Below are 20,076 nucleotides of genomic sequence, written 5' to 3' on the forward strand. Positions count from 1 at the left end.
AGATGGGTGATAGGAACATAGAAATACATAGCTTCAACACACTATTTGAATTAAGGTCTCATTGTTTGCTCTTTGCTGCTTATTTATTTCCATATTTATTTATATTCCTTTCAGAATTTGTGGTTATCCATAACGGAATCATTACAAATTACAAAGACCTACGGAAGTTTTTGGTAAGCTGGCAGTAATCTGATACATACCATAAAACTCTGTCACTCCAAACTGTGTGACAGGAGTTATTTTTATAAGTAGGAGTAAAGCTTTAGTTCTTTAGAGCAGTGTTTCCCAACCTTGGCAACTTGAAGATATCTGGACTTCAACTCCCAGAATTCCCCAGTCAGCATTTGCTGGCTGGGGAATTCTAGGAGTTGAAGTCCAAATATCTTTAAGTTGCCAAGGTTGGGAAATACTGCTTTAGAGAGCTGGCCTTGCTTGCCATTAGATTTAATGCCAGATGACAAGTTCCAGATTCAGTGCGCACTTATAAAAGAGTGGTTTGTCTATAGCAGTGATGGTGAACCTATGGCACTGGTGCCAGAGGTGGCACGCAGAGCCATATCTGCTGGCACACAAGCCATTATCCTAGCTCAGCTCCAATGAACATATATGTCCCGGCCAGCTGATTTTTGGCTCACCCAGAGGCTCGCCCAGGTGGGCATTTTCGGCTTCCAGGGTGATGGGAGAGGGCATTTTTGGCCTCCCAGGCTCCATAGAAACCTCTGGAGGCTGGGGAGGGCAAAAAATAGGTCAGCTGGGCCCACCAGAGGTTGGGAAATGGGCTGTTTCAGGCCTCCAGAGGGCCTCTGGCAGGGGAGGCCATTTGCACTGTCCCCAGGCATTGAATTATGGGTGTGGGCACTTGCAAATGCACAATAGCACATGCACACGCGCTTTCGGCACCTGAGGAAAAAATGGTTTGCCATCACTGGTCTATAGCATTGATGGCTAATCTTTTTGCCATTGCATGCCAAAAGTGGGGGGAGTGGGGGGGCATGTACATGTATGCCCACACCCATAATGCAATGCCCACCCTCTCCCATGCATGTGCGCACAACCACACCTCCCTGCGCTGTTCCTCCACTCCAATGCATGGATGCAGGCAGGCCTGACTCATGTTGGTCTATTGGGCCATTTTTTGCCTTCCCCAGGCTTTAGGAGACTTTTATGAAGTCTGGGGAGGGCACAAAATGGCCCAATGGGCCAACCGGAGGTTCACTTCCCAATTTCCAGTTGGCCTGTTGGATCCATTTTTCACCAACCACACGTTCTGGAGGCTTTCCTGAAGCCTAGGGAGGGCGAAAACAGCCTTACCCGCTGTCTGGAAGGGCAAAAATGAGCTTTCCAGTGTGTGCATATGTGCTGGAGCTGACGTAAGGCAATGCTTCACGTGCCCTCGGATATGGCTCCATGTGGCACACATACCATAGGTTTGCCATCACTGGTTTACAGCTTTTCCCTCTCCCTTCCTATGTGATCCCAGTGTTGACACGGGGCAGCTGGAGCTACATTTCTTAACCTTGACAACTTGTAAGATGTGTGGAGTTGAGATCCCAGAATCCCCAATCCAGATGTTAAGATGGCTAAGTGTGAGATTTTAACAGGGGTGGGCTACTGCCCAGACCGGGGGGGGGGGAGGGGAAACGCCGTGGGGTAGCGAAAATGGACCTCCACCCCAGAGCACCCAATTTGCACTGAAAGATGTTGAAAGAAAATGCAGGGCGTCCTGCATAAGCCCACAGTGTGGTAGTAAAAAAATTGGTAGCCCTTCACTGGATGTTAAGATGTTGAAATGGTTAACACTGAGCTAGAGACTAATGCAGTGTTGCTTCTGGCAGGAATTAACCTTATGATTCTATATTGTTATGAGGCAACATCAATCCCATGACATGTTTAATAAAGTCCTAATAAATTAAATCTACATAAATAAAATCTAGCTTGGGAATGTGATCGTCCTGGGTAGCAGGAACTAGAGCAGTAGTGATCAAGGTGTTAGATATCCCTTGATGCTATTGCGTATGAACGAAAACAGCCCGAGGTAAGAAACTCGAACCTAACGTTTTGTTTAAAACATTCTAGGAGACCAAAGGTTATGAATTTGAATCTGAAACAGATACTGAAACAATTCCAAAACTAATCAAATATGTATATGATAATAAAGAAACTGACGACGTGAGTTTTTCTGTCTTGGTGCAAAGAGTCATTCAGCAGCTGGTGAGTAGGAGATCCTCTTATTTCCTAGCATCGGTGATGTTTACATAATATTGAATGATCCTTCACCTACCGAGTTTCACCAAATGAGATTGTTGGGTATGTTTAAAAAAGAGGTGATTCTTTTTCAAAGTGCCTTGCTATATTTTCTCTTTTACAAAAGCATCTACCCTGTTTCCCTGAAAATAAGACGTACCCCAAAAGTAAAACATGTCAGAGGTTTTGCAGAATTTGCTAATATAAGGCAGCTCCCGAAAATAAGGCGTAGTCAAGTTTACATACAGTATGGTGGAAAAACATACGGTACCATTCATAGCGGTACCGTAATAATGTGGCGTCCCCTGCTGGCCCCTTCCATTGCTTTGTACCGTCCAGTACAGCAGACACAATCTGCTGCTGTCTCACCGCCATTACAGTCTCCACTACAGTGCGTAGACTGTAGTTCCTCCGGTGGCCGGAAGCTGCAATAGCGGGAGTATACTATTGTACCATATAAGTGCTGTCATTTGTGTGTGTGGGTGCCATACTGACAGGTACCGTACCGTAATCAGTGTACCGTACGGTACACTTTCTTTGGGGGTGTCAGCCTGTGAATTTGTCTTATTTGAGAAATATAAGGCACCCCCCCGAAAATAAGACATAGCACAACTTTTGGAGCAAAAATTAATATAAGACAGTGACTTATTTTCAGGGAAACATGGTAGTTGTCCAGAGCATAGACAAAAAAGGAGACGCAAACCCAAATGAAATTTGGTTGCATTCCTAGAATCTATCATTGTTTTCCTTTAGAATTATCAATCTGATATCGAGGCTCAGGCCACAGCCTGAAAAATAATCACCTGATAAAGCTCAGTATATGGATTCTACAGCTGGGCATGGATTAAAAATACAAATCTTCCCACTGATAATCAGGAAGCTAATTTGTTCATCATTAGAAATATTTATTTATTTATTTATTACATTTCTATGCCGCCCTTCTCGAGGGGACTCAGAAATATATCCCGATGGAGTTAATTGGGGATGGTCCCCCTATGTAGGTGCCAACATTGTTGGCAGTGAATGAAGTTCTCGGAGAGGGACGGCATACAAATCCAATTAAATATCTCAGGGATTACCTCAGGGACCGCCTTCTGCTGCATGAATCCCAGAGACCAGTTAGGTCCCACAGAGTGGGCCTTCTCCGGGTCCCGTCAACTAAACAATGTCGTTTGGCGGGACCCAGGGGAAGAGCCGTCTCTGTGGCAGCCCCGGCCCTCTGGAACCAACTCCCCCCAGAGATTAGAATTGCCCCCACCCTCCTTGCCTTTCGTAAGCTTCTTAAAACCCACCTCTGCCACCAGGCATGGGGGAACTGAGATATTCTTTCCCCCTAGGCCTTTAAAATTTTATGCATGGCATGTTTGTATGTATGTTTGGTTTTATAATAAGGGTTTTTTAGTTTTTTTAGTGTTGGATTGTTACATGCTGTTTTTATTATTGTTGTTAGCCGCCCCGAGTCTGCGGAGAGGGGCAGCATACAAATCCAATAAATAAATACATACATACATACATACATACATACATACATACATACATACATACATAAATAAGTGTATTTGCGACTTTTAAAAAAATTACTCCTTTATTAAGGATCACGAAAGATACGAAAAAGGAATTTTGACTATTATCTTACTCATTCCTTAGATAATTTTAATGTGCATCCCATTCATTCCTTTTTTTAATATTAATGTTCCTTTCACATAGGAAGGTGCATTTGCGCTGGTATTCAAAAGTATCCATTATCCAGGAGAAGCTGTTGCTACCAGGTAAATAAATAAAATGATAAATTGGGCTATGATGCTTGATAAATAAATATCAGCACCCAAGATTTATTTAAGCAAAGATAATACCTGAACGTATTTCTTAAAATGAACATAACCACTTTCATTGTTGTTTTATCACTTGTCAGGAGGGGGAGTCCTCTACTTATTGGAGTTCGTAGTGAATCTAAGCTCTCCACAGAACAAATTCCTATTTTATATCGAACATGTAAGTTATCATAATACTATCACCATTCCTGTATTTTGGGTGGGTTAGGGAGAGAGGGAACTGATTATATTGACCAGAAATCTTTCATATCAGTCCATCAACTATAAATCCATAGTAATAAAAATATTAACTATATTAAATAAACCCTTACTTCAAAATTTTGCCAAGTTTTATATTTATGTATTGAAATTAAAACAATAACATTCTTGCTTCATTTTCTTAGTAATATTTAATGAGGTAGTAATGATTTTGATATAATTCATGAAGTTTAATCATTTGATTTCAGCTCTGATGAATTTGGGTACTTACTGCTGATTTAAAGAATGCATGCTTTTTCATTGATAGGTAACATAGAAAATGTAAAGAACATATGCAAAACTCAAATGAAAAGACTGGACAGTTCAACCTGTCTTCATGCTGTGGGTGATAAAGCGGTTGAATTTTTCTTTGCTTCGGATGCAAGGTAACAGACATAATGATGTGTAGCTTTAGCAGGATTGTGCAAGTGAAACAAATTCTGTTTGCCACAAATAGCCAAAAATTCTGGGGGGCTGAACTCAGCTGCTTCAGCAATCCTCCCCAGCCGCCCATCCATTTCCAAAGGATGTCCTACCCATGGCTGAAAATGCAGAGAACTAGAGAAAACCTACAGAGCAGCTGTTCTCACTCTTCTGGGTAATGAGGGTAGTTCATTGTTTAAGGAGGGGTCCTTAACTCAAACCAATTGAGTTTGGTAAAGCATCTTTTACAGATGCTTTGAATAGCCCTAGATCCTGATTCTTAGTTTGCCAGTGGTGGCAAAATAATTCTGGGAAAACTGGTGAACTACTGGCTCATATCCAAGGAGAAATAGCCTTTGGTTTTAAATCTAAATGGTAATTCATAAAAGTGTGTTCAGCATGATCATTCAGTGAAGCAGTGGAGGTGATGTGCCATTGTCTGGAGGCTGTTAGAGTCTGAATGGAATCAACAGGCTCAAGCTCAACTCCGACAAGACGGAGTGGCTGTGGGTTTTGATTCCCAGGGACAATTCCATCTGTCCTTCCAATATTGGGGGGGGGAACGACTTTTTACCCCCTCAGAGAAGGTCTGCAACTTGGGAGTTCTCCTCGATCCACAGCTGATTTTAGAATAACATCTCTCAGCTGTGGTGAGGGAGAAGTTTGCGCAGGTCTGCCTGGTGCACCTATCTGGACAGGGAGTCTCTTCTCACAGTCACTCATGCCCTAATCACCTCGCGGCTCGATTACTGTAATGCTCTCTACATGGGGCTACATTTAAAGAATTTTCGGACACTGTAGCTAGTCCAAAACGCAGCTGCATGAGCAGTCATGGGCCTACTGAGGTATACCTATGTATTATCATCACTATGTGAACTGAATTGCTGCCGATTGGTCTCCAAACACAATTTAATGCATTGGTGATTACCTATAGAGTCCTACATGGCTTAGGACCAGACTTCTTACGGGACCGTCTTCTGCCTCATGTATTCCAGCGGCTGGTCAGATCCCACAGAGTCGGCCTTCTCCAAGTCCCGTCAGCTAAGCAATGTTGCCTGGCGGGGCCTAAGGGAAGGGCCTTCTCTGTGATGGCTCTGGTCCTTTGGAACCAACTCGCACTGCCCCCACCTTCCCGGCCTTCTGAAAGATTTTAAAAACACACCTTTGCGGGCAGGCCTGGGGCCATTGAGCGCTGATACTTTGCTCTGGCTGAACACTGTGACTTTGATGAAATAAATGTTGGTTGAATCGTTTTAAATGTTTTGGGGTTTTAAGAGTTAATTATTTGGATTTTCAAATGTAGCTTTTAGGGTAGGATTTAATATTGTCAATTTTATATTCTTTTTTATGCTGTAAGCCACCCTGAGTCCCCTGGAGAAGGGCAGCCTAGAAATGCAGTCAAACAATCAATCAATCAAATCAACCAACCAATCAATAAAATATATAGTAAAGTTTGGGATGCAGGAAGTGTCAATAATATAATAATAATATCAAAGAATAAAAAATGTTCCTAGTAGCTGTGTGCAAATTCCAGATTCTTTAGATTGTGTGGATAATCTATGACTTGACATGCATGTGATCAGTCAAGAACTGGATGGTGCATAATGATTCTGGTTAGTTATAGCTCTTATGTGTACCTTTAGAACAAAGCTTTGTTGCACTTGAAAGGTCACACCTTACCTGGATTTTATTTTTTATTTTTACAGTGCCATAATTGAGCACACCAACAGAGTTATTTTTTTGGAAGATGATGACATTGCAGCAGTGGCTGATGGAAAGCTTTCCATTCATCGGCTAAAACGTGCTGCTACTGATGACCCATCTCGAGCCATTCAGACTCTGCAAATGGAGCTGCAGCAGATCATGAAGGGTAAGCCCAGAAGAACAGCCTTGCTAGTATCAACTTCATCTTTTTCTGTGTGAGTTCAGATGCAGACTTAGCTACAAATAAAGAAGGTACTGATTGGGGAAAAGTATTGAAAGTGCTACTTATAAATTATAAACTTATAAAGTATCAAATCCGATAGCAGAGAGGGGCGGCATACAAATCTAATAGATAGATAGATAGATAGATAGATAGATAGATAGATAGATAGATAGATAGATAGATAGATAGATAGATAGATAGACTGACTGACTCATGGCAAGATAGATGGCAAATAAATTTAACAAATAAATAATAATAAGTTAACATCTTGTATATACAACATAATTCTGTCCAGCCTGTTTAGAGCAAGCTAGAATGGTCTGTTAAGGATTTCATCTACATGAGGGTGTGAGAAGTTAGAAGGGTGGACATTTTGGAAATAACCCCAACTATAAAATTCACTCCTTCTGGAAATACACTTTGCCCCTACCCTTCCCATTTTTGGAAGGGCTTGAAATAATTTTTTTTCTTGGATGTTCTTCCATATTGAATTTCATGGACATTCTTCCGTAGGGAGTTGTTCTGGAAGACCATCTAGTGTCAAGGCACTGTCACCTGATGTATTGCAACTTTCCCCCCCTTCGCTAAATTGGGCGTGGGCATGGCCAGCATGTGACACATCTGGCCTGTGGACTGGGAATTTTGACTCCCCTGATCTATGTACTGTTTCATGTTAATATCAGTTGTAAAGTTATTAAGGCTTCTGTTCTGACCCAGCTCCCAAACATGACAAAACCTCTATAGTTAACTAAATGTTTCCTTTATTAGGAGCCCCAGCAGCCCCAGCAAAAAGTCTCTCTTTCTCACAGCAGGCTAAGAAATCTGTCTGGCAGGGAGAGGAATAGTTGTCTGCCACACCTATTCATCTCCGTCTCCTCCCTTTTATCCCCATGGGGGGGGGGGGGTGTTTGCTAGCAGTAGTGGTTCTTCTGTCTCACGGACCAGCCCATATTTTTTCACTGGTCCCTTCTCTGCCTATTGTGCATCTATGTGTCAGGCATTGGATCCAGCTGTTCCTCCTTTTCGGCCATCTTCAGATCTGGGGACTGTTGACTTTCCATCAGGACTGATAGACAGCCCAGGCTCTGCTTCTCTCTCTCTCTTCCCGCTCCATTCCCTCTTCGGAGCTCTCAGATTGCCTTGATGCTGGCCCTGACTCCCAGGCTGCCTCCTCATCTGATTCGGCTGCCAGACTGGCTGTGGCTGAAGGCCACAATAGCTTCTGTGTATCATCTGGAATTGGTTGGGGTTGAATAGTATCTAAATATAAACAGATAAACATCGAAACCATTTATATTCTACCTATCTGGCACTGGAGATTTATAGGAACAGCAATATAGTCTGTATTGCTATTATAAAACATAAAAATCGAATAAATAAATAAATAAAACTTTAAAAATGCTGTACCGTGTTTTATCAGACCTTTCTTTATACATACAAGCTCACATCTAAGTATAATCAATATCATTTTGAAATGCCATAAAATGAGGTAAACCATGGTAATGGTATAGCTAGTCCTTGAATTATATCAGTCACTTAGTGAGACTGCAGTGAAATTACAGCAAATCCTCCTTAAGGTACTTACGATCTGAATTTGAAGTTCCAACAGGCCCATCTCTGTGGCAGAATGATTGCATTTTAGGTGTTCAGCAACTTGCCCGTATTTAGGACTATTTGCAGTGTCACACAGTCATATGGCCATTATTTGTGTCTCCTTCTTCTTCTCCTCCTTCAACTGGATTTAGGACTGCCACAAAATATATGTAATAAAATGGGATAGGTCATATGGGTATTTTGACTTACAACTGTCATGATACATAATGGAAATTCCAGGCTCTATTAAGGTGGAAAGTTGAGTATGCTTTTAAAAAGATTTTCAGTCTTCCTAATCTGATCTACAGATCCCATTTAACCCTCTTTAACTAGTCCTGAAAATTAAATGTTAGTAAAAATCTAATCCTTAGACTACGTACTTCGGTAATGCAATAGCCAAAAAGAGCCCAAGGAAGACACTCATCATAATCATATCATATGGGAATAGGCATTTCTTTAACCAAGTGTAAGCAATTTGGCTTGTGACTGAAATTGCCATTCCGTCCCAAGTTGTTTTGCTGTAAATACCATCCTTGATTAAATAGTAACATTAACAGACCGTTTTTATTCAAATGACAACAGGGAATTTCAGTGCTTTCATGCAGAAGGAAATATTTGAACAACCAGAATCTGTTTTCAATACTATGAGAGGACGAGTGAACTTTGAAACCAACAAAGGTAAATGCGAGGAAAATTCTAATCTCCTTTAATGTTACCATTAATGTCTGATAGGAACTTGTCCGGAACTAATGTCTTCATATCATTTCTGTTTTGTGGAAATTATAGTTCTATTAGGTGGCTTGAAAGATCACTTGAAAGAAATCAGAAGATGCCGTCGATTAATAATTATTGGATGTGGGACCAGCTATCATGCTGCTGTGGCTGTAAGTTTAAAATATTTCAACATATGTAAACGTGTGTAAGAGAATTTAATCATAGTATGTTTATAGAAGTTTTCTATATTTTAAAGAGCAAGCTTATGAGTGGCATTAATCATAGAACTATGAATCTCTTTGATGGGTTAATGTTGATTCTAGTTTGGTCCTTCAGATTTTTGAAGAATACATAATTATATCACCATATATGCAATTGAATCCATCCACCTGTTATTCGTTATCCTTTTTCTTTTTCTCTTCCATATTTTCCAGCATTGAAAACTTCATAAAGGATAATATTGGTAGATAAGGGTTGAATTCAGGGGTCCTTGGTATTTTTTGAGCTTGGTTGTTTTCTTGTAGATATAGTTCATTACATAAACTAGATAACATCTAAACTAGTCTGGCATGGATGTTTGGGTAATGAAACATCTGCAAGAAAACAACCAAACTCATAAAGAACCAAGGAACCCTCATTGTAAACTTCTCCAGAGAATGATGCCTTTACATAATGTATCACAAGTAATTCAAACCTGGCCTTGAGTGAAGACTCTGGCTTGATTTGATTATCCTTTTGTTTGTTTTCTTGGCTACCTGTGGTATTCTTATGAGTTATATCCGCCATTAGAGTTCAAAAGTGTTGAAACTCTTACCATTCTGCTTCTTCAAAGTGCAAATACTGTCTCCACAAACTGTTACAAACCTTCATGATTCTGAACTTTGTAGGTTCAGCCACATCCTGGATATGTAATGCCTTCAAGGCTGTTCTATCAAATTTTGGTTTGTGCTGCATTTTTTGACTAATAATCCCAATTGCTATCATAACCCGAGGAATATATTAATCATATTGGTTGAATAAATAAGCTGAGTGGAACACAGGCTTATCTCATTCCTTTGCCAACCTGGACTCAGTCTGTTTCACACTGAAGCTTTTAGTGTGAATTAAAACAATAATTTCCATTATTCCTATAACACGGATTAATTTTGCTTCACTCAGCTAATATACCCTCATGCCCTCATCACCTCGAGGCTCGACTACTGTAACACTCTCTACATGGGGCTACGTCTGAAAAGTGTTTGGAAACTTCAGATCGTGCAGAATGCAGCTGCGAGAGCTATCATGGGCTTTCCTAAATATGCCCATGTTTCACCAACACTCTGCAGTCTGCATTGGTTGCCGATCAGTTTCTGGTTGCAATTCAAAGTGTTGGTTATGACCTATAAAGCCCTTCATGGCATCGGACCAGAATATCTCCGGGACCACCTTCTGCCGCACGAATCCCAGTGACCGGTTAGGTCCCACAGAGTTGGCCTTCTCCGGGTCCCATCGACTAAACAATGTCATGGACCCAGGGGAAGAGCCTTCTCTGTGGCGGCCCCGGCCCTCTGGAACCAACTCCCCCCCAGAGATCAGAATTGCCCCCACCCTCCTTGCCTTTCGTAAACTTCTCAAAACCCACCTCTGCCGTCAGGCATGGGGGAATTGAAATATCTTCCCCAGGCCTATATAGTTTATGTATGGTGTGTTGTGTGCATATTTTTTAAATTATGGGTTTTTAACTTTGTATTATTAGATTTGTATTGTACATTGTTTCTATCACTGCTGTGAGCCGCCCCAAGTCTATGGAGAGGGGTGGCATAGAAATTTAATAAATAATAAATAAATAAATAAATACTAATCTCACTTGTCAAAAAAGAATTAAAGCCAGATGTATTGTTTTTTATGTTTATTCAGACAAGACAAGTATTAGAAGAACTGACTGAACTACCCGTCATGGTGGAACTGGCTAGTGATTTTCTGGATCGGAATACCCCTGTATTTCGAGATGATGTATGCTTTTTTATCAGCCAGTCAGGTAAATTGCCTTGCATTTTAATTTGGGAAATATTAGAAATTTAACAAATGTGCTTTTTGGTAGATTAAGGTATTGTCTTAATTTATACTAAGATTCCTGATTGCAATCTTTTTATTGTATTTACATTACGAGAGGAAGATCTTGTTAGTATAATTCATGTTGATTTTTGTTATTGGTTTAATGGGCTTTTCATTGAGTGTCTCAATGGAAACTGCATCTGGTAGTTTTGAACTGTAACCTTTTCAAAATTGAGGTTCCCCATGCGCATATTTTAAAGAAAACATTACTCCTATTTCTGGGGCCAATTTAAGATTTGATTTTGCACTCTAAAACATCTGACCTTCTCCTGATGCTTTATCTCTAAAGCTAAATGGATGGAGGCAGTCATTTTTAAAGATTTTGCAGATACTTCCTATTTAAAACAGCCAAAACCAGAAACAAAAACTTTGGTAAGTTCACAAAACAGGAAAGCTGATGTATAGAGCAAATCAGACCATTTAAATTGGACTGCCATTCTAATCTAAATAATAATTTTCGTAATGTGTTAAAGGAGAAACTGCTGATACCTTGATGGCTTTACGGTATTGTAAGAATCGTCGAGCTTTGACTGTTGGCATTACAAACACAGTGGGGAGTTCAATATCCAGGGATACAGATTGTGGTGTACATATCAATGCAGGACCTGAAATTGGCGTTGCAAGTACAAAGGTAAGTTTCTTTTTTTGTAATTGACTTCCTCTTTTGGACCAGATCATAGTCTTGGTATTGCCTGGAGAAGTAGTAAAGTATCTTCCTTGTTAAGAAAGCACTGTATTGCAGGAAACGGTCAGTGCTATCTATATCAGTGATTCCCAATGTGGGGCTTACGTCTCACGGGGGCAATTTGATTTTTAATGGGGGGAATTGGAACCTTGTTTAAACCAAGTTAGTGGCCATTCAGGCTTCCTTTGTGTGAGTAGGAGTTCACTTTTTGAATAGTAAAAATTATATGTCATGGGGGGGGGGATCAGGATTTTAGAGATGCTTAGGAAGGGCATGGTCCAAAAAAGGTTAATCTATACCAATACTATGTATACTACAGAGCAGCATTGGCAAACCTTTTCAGTTCCCAGTGCCAAAACTCTTGTGCGCATGCGCAGGGGAGCACCAGAAACCAGAAGAGCAGTTCCCTGGCACACATGTGCATGCTGGGAAGCTGAGCTTCCACTTTCTAGGGCGCACATGTGTGCTATCGCCTGGTTTTCCAGTTTCTGGGGGTCTCACGTGCAAAAGACCAGCTGGCTGGTTAATATGTATGTTTGTGCCAGAAACCAGAAAAGCAATGGGCAATGGCTGGCGTGCCTGGAGAGATGGATCTACATGCCACTTCTGGCACGCATGCCATAGGTTCGCCATCACGGCTATAGGGGACTATCCAGGATTTCAACGCATCCTTTCTGCAGCTTTATCTATGGGTACGAGTGGCTGAACTATAGACACATGTTGTACTGTGGTCCTTCTTGTTTCACCAAAGCAGATGCTAATAGATAGTCTTAATATATAAAGTACACAACCAAATAAAGGATTTTTTTTTTCAATCTTCAGGCTTATACCAGCCAGTTCATTTCTCTTGTGATGTTTGGTCTGATGATGTCGGAAGACAGGATATCCTTGCAACAAAGAAGACAGGAGATCATAAGTAGTTTAAAGTCATTACCTGGTATGTTCATAAGGGGAATTAAATTTTGTTGTGAAAAGGAAAAAAAAATATTATTGTGGACTTGTAAATCAATTTTCAGTTTTGTAATTTTTAAAGGTATTTCAAAAGTTATTTGAAAGGTATAGGATTCTTATTATTTACTTGGACTTTAATTTCTCTATTGAGAAAAAGATAAAAAAGCAAAATTGGACTTTAGTCTTATAAAATAAAACCGTACTTTGAAGGTAAATATGTGACATACTGTTTATAGATGGGCAAATTTATACTTATGTACATTAAGCTAAGAGTTCAGCATTTTAAATTAATCTCTCTCTCTCTCTCTCTGTCTCTCAAATGTGAGTCTTTAGTGAAGATTAAAAAACTATTCAGCGGTTCAGGATAAAGAACTGTTGAAACTAGCATCCCTGTAAAATCTTCATGAAAAAAATTAGGTGCTATCAAAGGGTAAAATAGTATGTTTTATACTGTAAAGCAGAGGAATTAATTGATGTAGTCTGTCTAAATCTGCAATATTAATATTTTGAAATTTGATAGTATTGCAAAAATGAAATTAATTCTGTTTTAATTTGTTGGCAGAGATGATTAAAGAAGTACTATCTTTGGATGAGAAAATACATGATCTGGCGGCTGAACTATATAAACAACGATCACTTTTGGTTATGGGTCGTGGATATAATTATGCCACTTGTTTGGAAGGGGCACTGGTATGAATACTTAAGTTTTCAAAAGTACAACTAACTTATAGCTTATATGTAAAACATATTTTAAATAATGCTTTGGAGAAAGTAAAAAGAGTGTTATGTCTTTCAGATCAGGAATCTGAAAGTTCACTTACACCTCCAAATTATATAAACTATTGATGCTTTGCTATGCCTATTCTTTAAACTGAAATATACAGAGAGAAATCCATAGAATAAAATTTAAAGTGTACTTGAAATGATACATGATTAATGTTTAATGGTTATTACTTGGGACTCAGAACATATTTGATGTTAGTTTGCATTTAAGAATTAGAATGTACTGTACCTAGGCAATTAAAAAAAATACATATCACAGCTATGATCACTAATTAAAATTTGGGCATGGAAAAAGCAGCTTTGGGGTTCTGACTTTGGTGTAATTTATCTGTGTTTCAGTTATCAGCAATATAATATGTTTTTATTTTGTCCTTCATGATTTTCTTTCATTTGCTTTTCAGAAAATCAAAGAGATTACATATATGCATTCTGAAGGCATCCTGGCTGGAGAACTGAAACATGGACCATTGGCTCTTATAGATAAACAAATGCCTGTTATTATGATAATTATGAAGGATCCCTGCTTTACCAAGTGCCAGAATGCTTTACAGCAAGTCACTGCCCGACAGGTAAACACTGTAATTTGCTGAAATATAATGATATATAAATAATTTATTTCATTAATATATAATTCTTAATTGTATTTTATTCTTGGAAGAAATGTACAGATTAATCATAAAGATGGGCCATCTTTATGATTAATCTGTACATTTCTTCCAAGAATAAAATGCAATTAAGAATTATATATTAATGAAATAAATTATTTATATATCATTATATCTCAGCAGGAATAACATGCAGGATCAAAAGCTTGCCCATCACAGATGACAAACGAATAACTCTAGAATGACTAGGACATTATATTATTAATGATTAAGAAGGAATTCTAGAATTATTAAGAAGTTTACTGAGACTTGCAAAGCTTGCTAGATGAGAAATTGCACTAAGCAAAGACCAAAATAATGTTAAACTAACTGAACATATATGAACAAGATCTTCGAGGAATATCTATAGACTGAAACAAAGCTCATCATTTGAAATTTGAAAGATTATTTGAAGAATGAAATGTTACTGGCCTTCCTTGATTTGTATGAGGCATCCCAAGTCTTCACCGTCCTTCCTCATCCCAATGGGGCACCACAAGCGCCTTACCTGAGGATCTCGCCACTTCTGATTAATGGCCCACACATCTCGAAATTATGATGGCAATTGGGGCTGTCAGGATTGCTATCACTATTTAACATTGCACCCTGCAATTGCCTCACCTAGTGATGGCAATCCGGGTCCCGATTCCTGTCATAGCATGTGGACTACATGCAATATTATATCAGGTTACTGCAGCTGTAACATTTACTAGTAATGATATTAAAGTATTTAGACTGTTGCATTTTAGATTGAAGACAAAATGATCAGTACATATACACATTCTTTTAATTTAAATACAATGGTATTTTTCAGTGGTGTTATATTAATATTCTTGCTACATTTATTTATGTATGAAGATTTACATGGCCACCCAACTCACTCTCAGTGACTCTGGGTGATTTATAAAGATAAAAACCTAATTTAAACCTTATAGTGGAAGTGGGCAGCATAAAAATGTAATAAATTAAAACTAAAAATAAATAACCTGCTACATATTGGAAAAGTGTTTGCAAAATACAACAAATCTATGTATAATCAATGATTAATGATTAATATTAACTCATACTGCTTGGCTTGTTTCTTAGGGCCGCCCTATTATTTTATGTTCTAGAGAAGATACGGAGAGCTCCAAATTTGCTTACAAAACAATTGAGTTGCCACAGACAGTTGATTGTCTACAGGGAGTCTTGAGTGTGATCCCTCTTCAGCTGCTTTCATTCCACCTGGCTGTTCTCAGAGGATATGATGTAAGTTACTTCCATATTTAGTCATTCCAATTAAAGCAAGCACAGTTGGATACTTCCTGGTTTCTTCAAATTGGTAACAAGAATGAGCGATAGGATTTAAACAAATACAGTAGTACCTCGTGATACGAACCCCTCGTCTTACGAACTTTTCGAGATACGAACACGGGGTTCAGGATTTTTCTGCCTCTTCTTACGAACTTTTTTCGCCTTATGAACTCGCTGCCGCGAACACCGAACCGGGAAGTTTGGCAAAAATTCGGGTTCGGCGTACGGGTTCAGCTGATAAGCGCTGCCGCCCGGCTGTCACCTTTTGAAACAGCCGTGGGGCTTCTTGGCGTTCTCCCGAACGCCAAACCCAGGAGTTCAGCAAAAGTTTGGGTTCGGGAGGCCGCCGAGAAGCGCTGCCACCCAGCTGTCACCTTTGACATCACGGAGACGTCCAAAACGTGGATTCCAGGAAGGACGTCTTCGTGACATCAAAGCTCCATTCATGGAATTCCCTATTGGGATCCCCCACCTCCGTTTGAGCTTCCCGACTGGCCGACAGCTCCGCGGCTCTTCTGCAAAGGTGACAGCTGGGCGGCAGCGCTTCTTGGCATTCACCCGAACTTTTGCCGAACCTGAACTTTTGCCGAACTTCTGGGTTCGGCGTTCGGGAGAATGCTGAGAAGCCCCTGGGCTGTTTCAAAAGGGGACAGCCGGGCGGCAGCGCTTCTCAGTGACAACCCAAACTTTTCAGGTTCGGCGTTCAGGAGGACACCAAGAAGAGCCCGGCTGTTTTAAAAGGTGACAGCCAGGCAGCGGCGCCCGGCGGAGCGCTGGTTTTGCGATTTTTTCCCCCTTGCACGCATTAATCCATTTTACATTGTTTCCTGTGGGAAACATTGTTTCGTCTTACAAACTTTTTGCCTTACGAACCTCCTCCTGGAATCAATTAAGTTCATAAGACGAGGTATCACTGTAGCTATAAATAATTGTGGTCTCTATAAAGATTAAGAAATAATTAGCATTTAGGCATCTTTTAATTTGTACCACAAACTTCACTAAAGATAGAACTAACTAACTATCTTGCTTGGTATGTGATCACTTTATATATTATACAAAATATAGGAATAAGAGACAAGCAGTGAGTCTGGTGAGAGTATTTGCAGAATCACCACTGTTGAATACTGTAGACTTTGTCAGTTTCTTAGCATGTAAAAAAATCACAAACAGATGAAAAGATGACAAAGAATGTAGAGTCCAGGATAATGGTACAAATGAAATGAAACAAAAGTTAGAATCAAGCAGAAGTCAAACTAAGCCAGCTACCTAAGGATGTTAGTGATTTTTGGCAAATATTTACATACTGTAGTTTGGGAAGACATACTGCCATTAAGAAATTATATTTTCCTTTATGTTCCTTTTAAATGGGATAATTTCTATTGTGGTATGATTAAAATCTTTTTTTTTTCCTTTTCCAGGTGGATTGCCCAAGAAATTTGGCTAAATCTGTGACTGTAGAATAAGTATTGTGCTATAAAATATAGCCTGATAATTTCATGATGCTAAGTTGGGCTTCAGTGAATAAACTCCCCACAATCATGGCTATTTCTTGGCAGTTTGAAGCCATGATCCGAAAGTGATTTTCAAATCCTGATTTATTTTAACCATCTTGATCTGTCTAAACTTGGATTCCTGATTTGTTTTTGAATTTTGTCAGTGCAATTTAAGAGTAGTTTTAAAAGATACCATTCACCAGGATAAATACTCTTCGCTTCTTTCCCAAATGCTTAATTTTCTTGTTTCCAAGGTGAGGTCTCTATGTGTAAGGCAGGGACCAACCATCTCATTTTCCTAAAGGCTCAATATCCATTTTTCTGAAGGGAAACTCAGTAAAATACCATTAGGGAAAGCATACCGTAATAAAAATCCCAAAACCTTATGTACAATTTTTTTTAAAAAATGGAGCAATTCAGAAGCAAAGCATATTCAACGCTTTCCAGAAAGTTTGTTCGCAAGAACATGGACAAAATGCACATATTAAAGAGACCAATAAACATGCAAAGAACTTTAGAAATAAAGGCAGGACCATCCATATAAAATATATGTGCACACCTACCATTGTTACCAGCAGCCTAAATATCCTTTATGTGATAGGATACTTAGGAAATGGTGGAGAAAGAAAAAAAATCACAGGACAACCCATGGTGATTTTTTTTCTATGAGAGATTGACTCTGGTTTGTTAAAATGCCCATTTTGGGTTTCAAGCAAGTATTCTAATTATTCTGACCCTTCACTTCAAACCATAACTTCTTTTACTGTGAGTTTTTTTAACATGAGAGTAATGAACCAATTACCAGCATATTGTTAACTAGAAAATATTTGGAAAGATGTCTTTACTTTTTGGGGTGGGGAGAACTGCTAAATGTGCCTTTAAATATTTTTTACATACCTTACTAAGTGCTCTTGCTTGTAGCATTACTGAAATAATCAAATTGCCAAAGAAAGGAAAAAAAATCTGTTGTTTACATATGTTTAATGAATAGTGGTTTTTTTACAACTGTGCAATATATGTATATAGCTTTTTTTCTGAGTTACTGTGAATAAATCAACACTACGACAGCCTGATGCTATACATGTTTACTCAAAATAAGTCCTTAGGAAATTGGTAAGATTTGCTTTTTGGGTACATGTACATACAATGGTTGTCTTACTTTTAAATACAAAGTATTTATATATACACATGTATAGCATTTAAGTTATTTAGTATATTGATTACCTCTACTAGTAGATAATGCCTAGGAATTAATCCTTGTTAATTAAGTTAGTATTAATTTGTTATATTTACACATCTCATTAAGGCACCTCCTACCAGAACAGCTCAAACCATTATAGAATTCCATTCTGTGGTTTGGTTAACATAGCTAAATCAGGATCTCTGTTGTTTTGCTTGCTTACAAACCAGAGTTGGAAGCTATAGGACAGTCAAGCAGAAATGTTCAAACACCATGAGTGAATCTGGTTTAAACATAATATGTGAATGCAGTCACTTGTATATTGACTCTTTTACTTGGGGCAGTTGTACTTTTAACTGAATTTCTATTGCATTTACCTGACTTTTTATATATCTGTACTATTAATGAAAATTTCTCAAACATCATTTAAAGTTGATTGTTTTTGTTAAACTGTTGTGTTTAGATAAAGTACATTATACATGCCTCAGACTATATTTTCTTGAATAGTTGTATTTAACCCTATAAATTTACTGCATATTTTGTGAGTATGTTTCTACTTAACCATCATACAACCTAAACGCTATGCAAATTAAAGAAATAATTGATTACAAAATTGTGCTGCATCTGATTTTTTTTTTTAACTTCAACTGTTATCTATAAAAGCGGTTCACAATATTCTGTAACTAAGGAGGATGGGTAAATTTGATTTTTACAATCTGCCACTAGAGTCAGTGGTGGATTGTAAACAAACATTTGGGGAAAGTGTTGGAAGGACATATGTATTAGATATCTATAGAATAGAGCAGTGTTTTCCAACCTTGGCAACTTGAAGATATCTGGGCTTCAACTCCCAGAATCCCCCAGCCAGCATTTGCTGGCTGAGGAATTCTGGGAGTTGAAGTCCAAATATTTTCAAGTTGCCAAGGTTGAGAAATAACTGGAATAGAGAATTAGAATATTCTCATAGTATAGATACATGTGATGATGAGAACCATAGTTTTAATCTGGTAAAATGGAAAAATCCCATTTATTAGAGGTTGAATTGATTGTTTTGTTCCCTTCTGTTGCCCGGCATTCCAGGATGCTTTATTGCCCTACCTTCTGTTCTATCTAGGCATGTAAACATAATTTTAAACTGTACCTTATAAAAATGTACCTTATAAACTGTACCTTATGAAAATGTACCTTATAAAAATGTACCTTATAAACTGTACCTTATAAAAATGCATAGGTATATATTTGAGGCTGAAATACTTTATAAATTAGAAACTGACATTTTTGTTTGTTTCATTTTAGCCTCCCACTTTATAGGGAGTCTTTATAGGGATTTAATAGGGATTTAAAATGAGTCTGGTATGCATACTTTTTCTTAATCAATATTACGCTTTAGTGAGTTGCAACTGACAATCAAATGTATAGTGGTTGAACTGATGTAACTTTATTGCTAATTAGATTTATATCCCATCTTTATTTTGTGTAGTTCAAAGCAACATACAAAACTCCTTGAGATAGGCTGGACTAAGATAGAATGACTGGGCCAGAGTCACCTGACTTCCTTTGGTGCATAGGGGAGGACTAGAACTCCCAGTCTCCCTGTTTCTAGTTTAGTATCTTAATGACTACACCTAACTGGTTCTTGTTTGAAAAAAGGTATGACCTAGAAGCATATAGGTAGAGAAATGGTGATGATACAGGTGCAGGTTGCACACTAGAGGCATTGCAAATAGTCATCAATTAGCATGTGTAATCTGTTAAAAACCCATTGTATTAAGATCTGAGATAGCAGAATAACACAGTTGGAAGGGACTTTGGAGGTCTTCTAGTCCTAATTCCTGTTCAAGGAACCTGTATGCCATTTCAGACAAATAGTGGTCCAATCTCTAATTAAAAATCTCCACTGATGGAGAACTCCCAACTTCTGGAGGCAATAGTTCCATGATTGTTCTGTCAGGAAATTTCTCCTTAGTTCTAGGCTGGATTCTT

General features: G+C 38.7%; 1 protein-coding gene across 2 annotated transcripts in view; it reads left to right on the top strand.

Moving 5' to 3' along the window:
- GFPT2 (glutamine-fructose-6-phosphate transaminase 2) overlaps positions 1 to 18,706 on the top strand; it is a 32,249-nt gene extending 13,543 nt beyond the window's left edge. For both annotated transcript variants that reach the window (XM_070739164.1, XM_070739165.1), the window contains 15 exons: positions 115 to 173; positions 2,077 to 2,211; positions 3,952 to 4,013; positions 4,157 to 4,236; positions 4,582 to 4,699; positions 6,443 to 6,606; positions 8,839 to 8,934; positions 9,043 to 9,140; positions 10,867 to 10,987; positions 11,538 to 11,695; positions 12,572 to 12,686; positions 13,263 to 13,390; positions 13,885 to 14,052; positions 15,214 to 15,375; positions 16,839 to 18,706. In XM_070739164.1, the coding sequence (XP_070595265.1) occupies positions 115 to 173; positions 2,077 to 2,211; positions 3,952 to 4,013; positions 4,157 to 4,236; positions 4,582 to 4,699; positions 6,443 to 6,606; positions 8,839 to 8,934; positions 9,043 to 9,140; positions 10,867 to 10,987; positions 11,538 to 11,695; positions 12,572 to 12,686; positions 13,263 to 13,390; positions 13,885 to 14,052; positions 15,214 to 15,375; positions 16,839 to 16,883 (1,709 nt within the window). In that variant the 3' untranslated portion in view covers positions 16,884 to 18,706. The remainder of the gene's footprint in view (positions 1 to 114; positions 174 to 2,076; positions 2,212 to 3,951; positions 4,014 to 4,156; positions 4,237 to 4,581; positions 4,700 to 6,442; positions 6,607 to 8,838; positions 8,935 to 9,042; positions 9,141 to 10,866; positions 10,988 to 11,537; positions 11,696 to 12,571; positions 12,687 to 13,262; positions 13,391 to 13,884; positions 14,053 to 15,213; positions 15,376 to 16,838) is intronic.
- Positions 18,707 to 20,076: the final 1,370 nt, after the last annotated feature.

Source organism: Erythrolamprus reginae, chromosome 2, assembly GCF_031021105.1.
Source record: "Erythrolamprus reginae isolate rEryReg1 chromosome 2, rEryReg1.hap1, whole genome shotgun sequence".
NCBI lineage: Eukaryota > Metazoa > Chordata > Lepidosauria > Squamata > Dipsadidae > Erythrolamprus > Erythrolamprus reginae.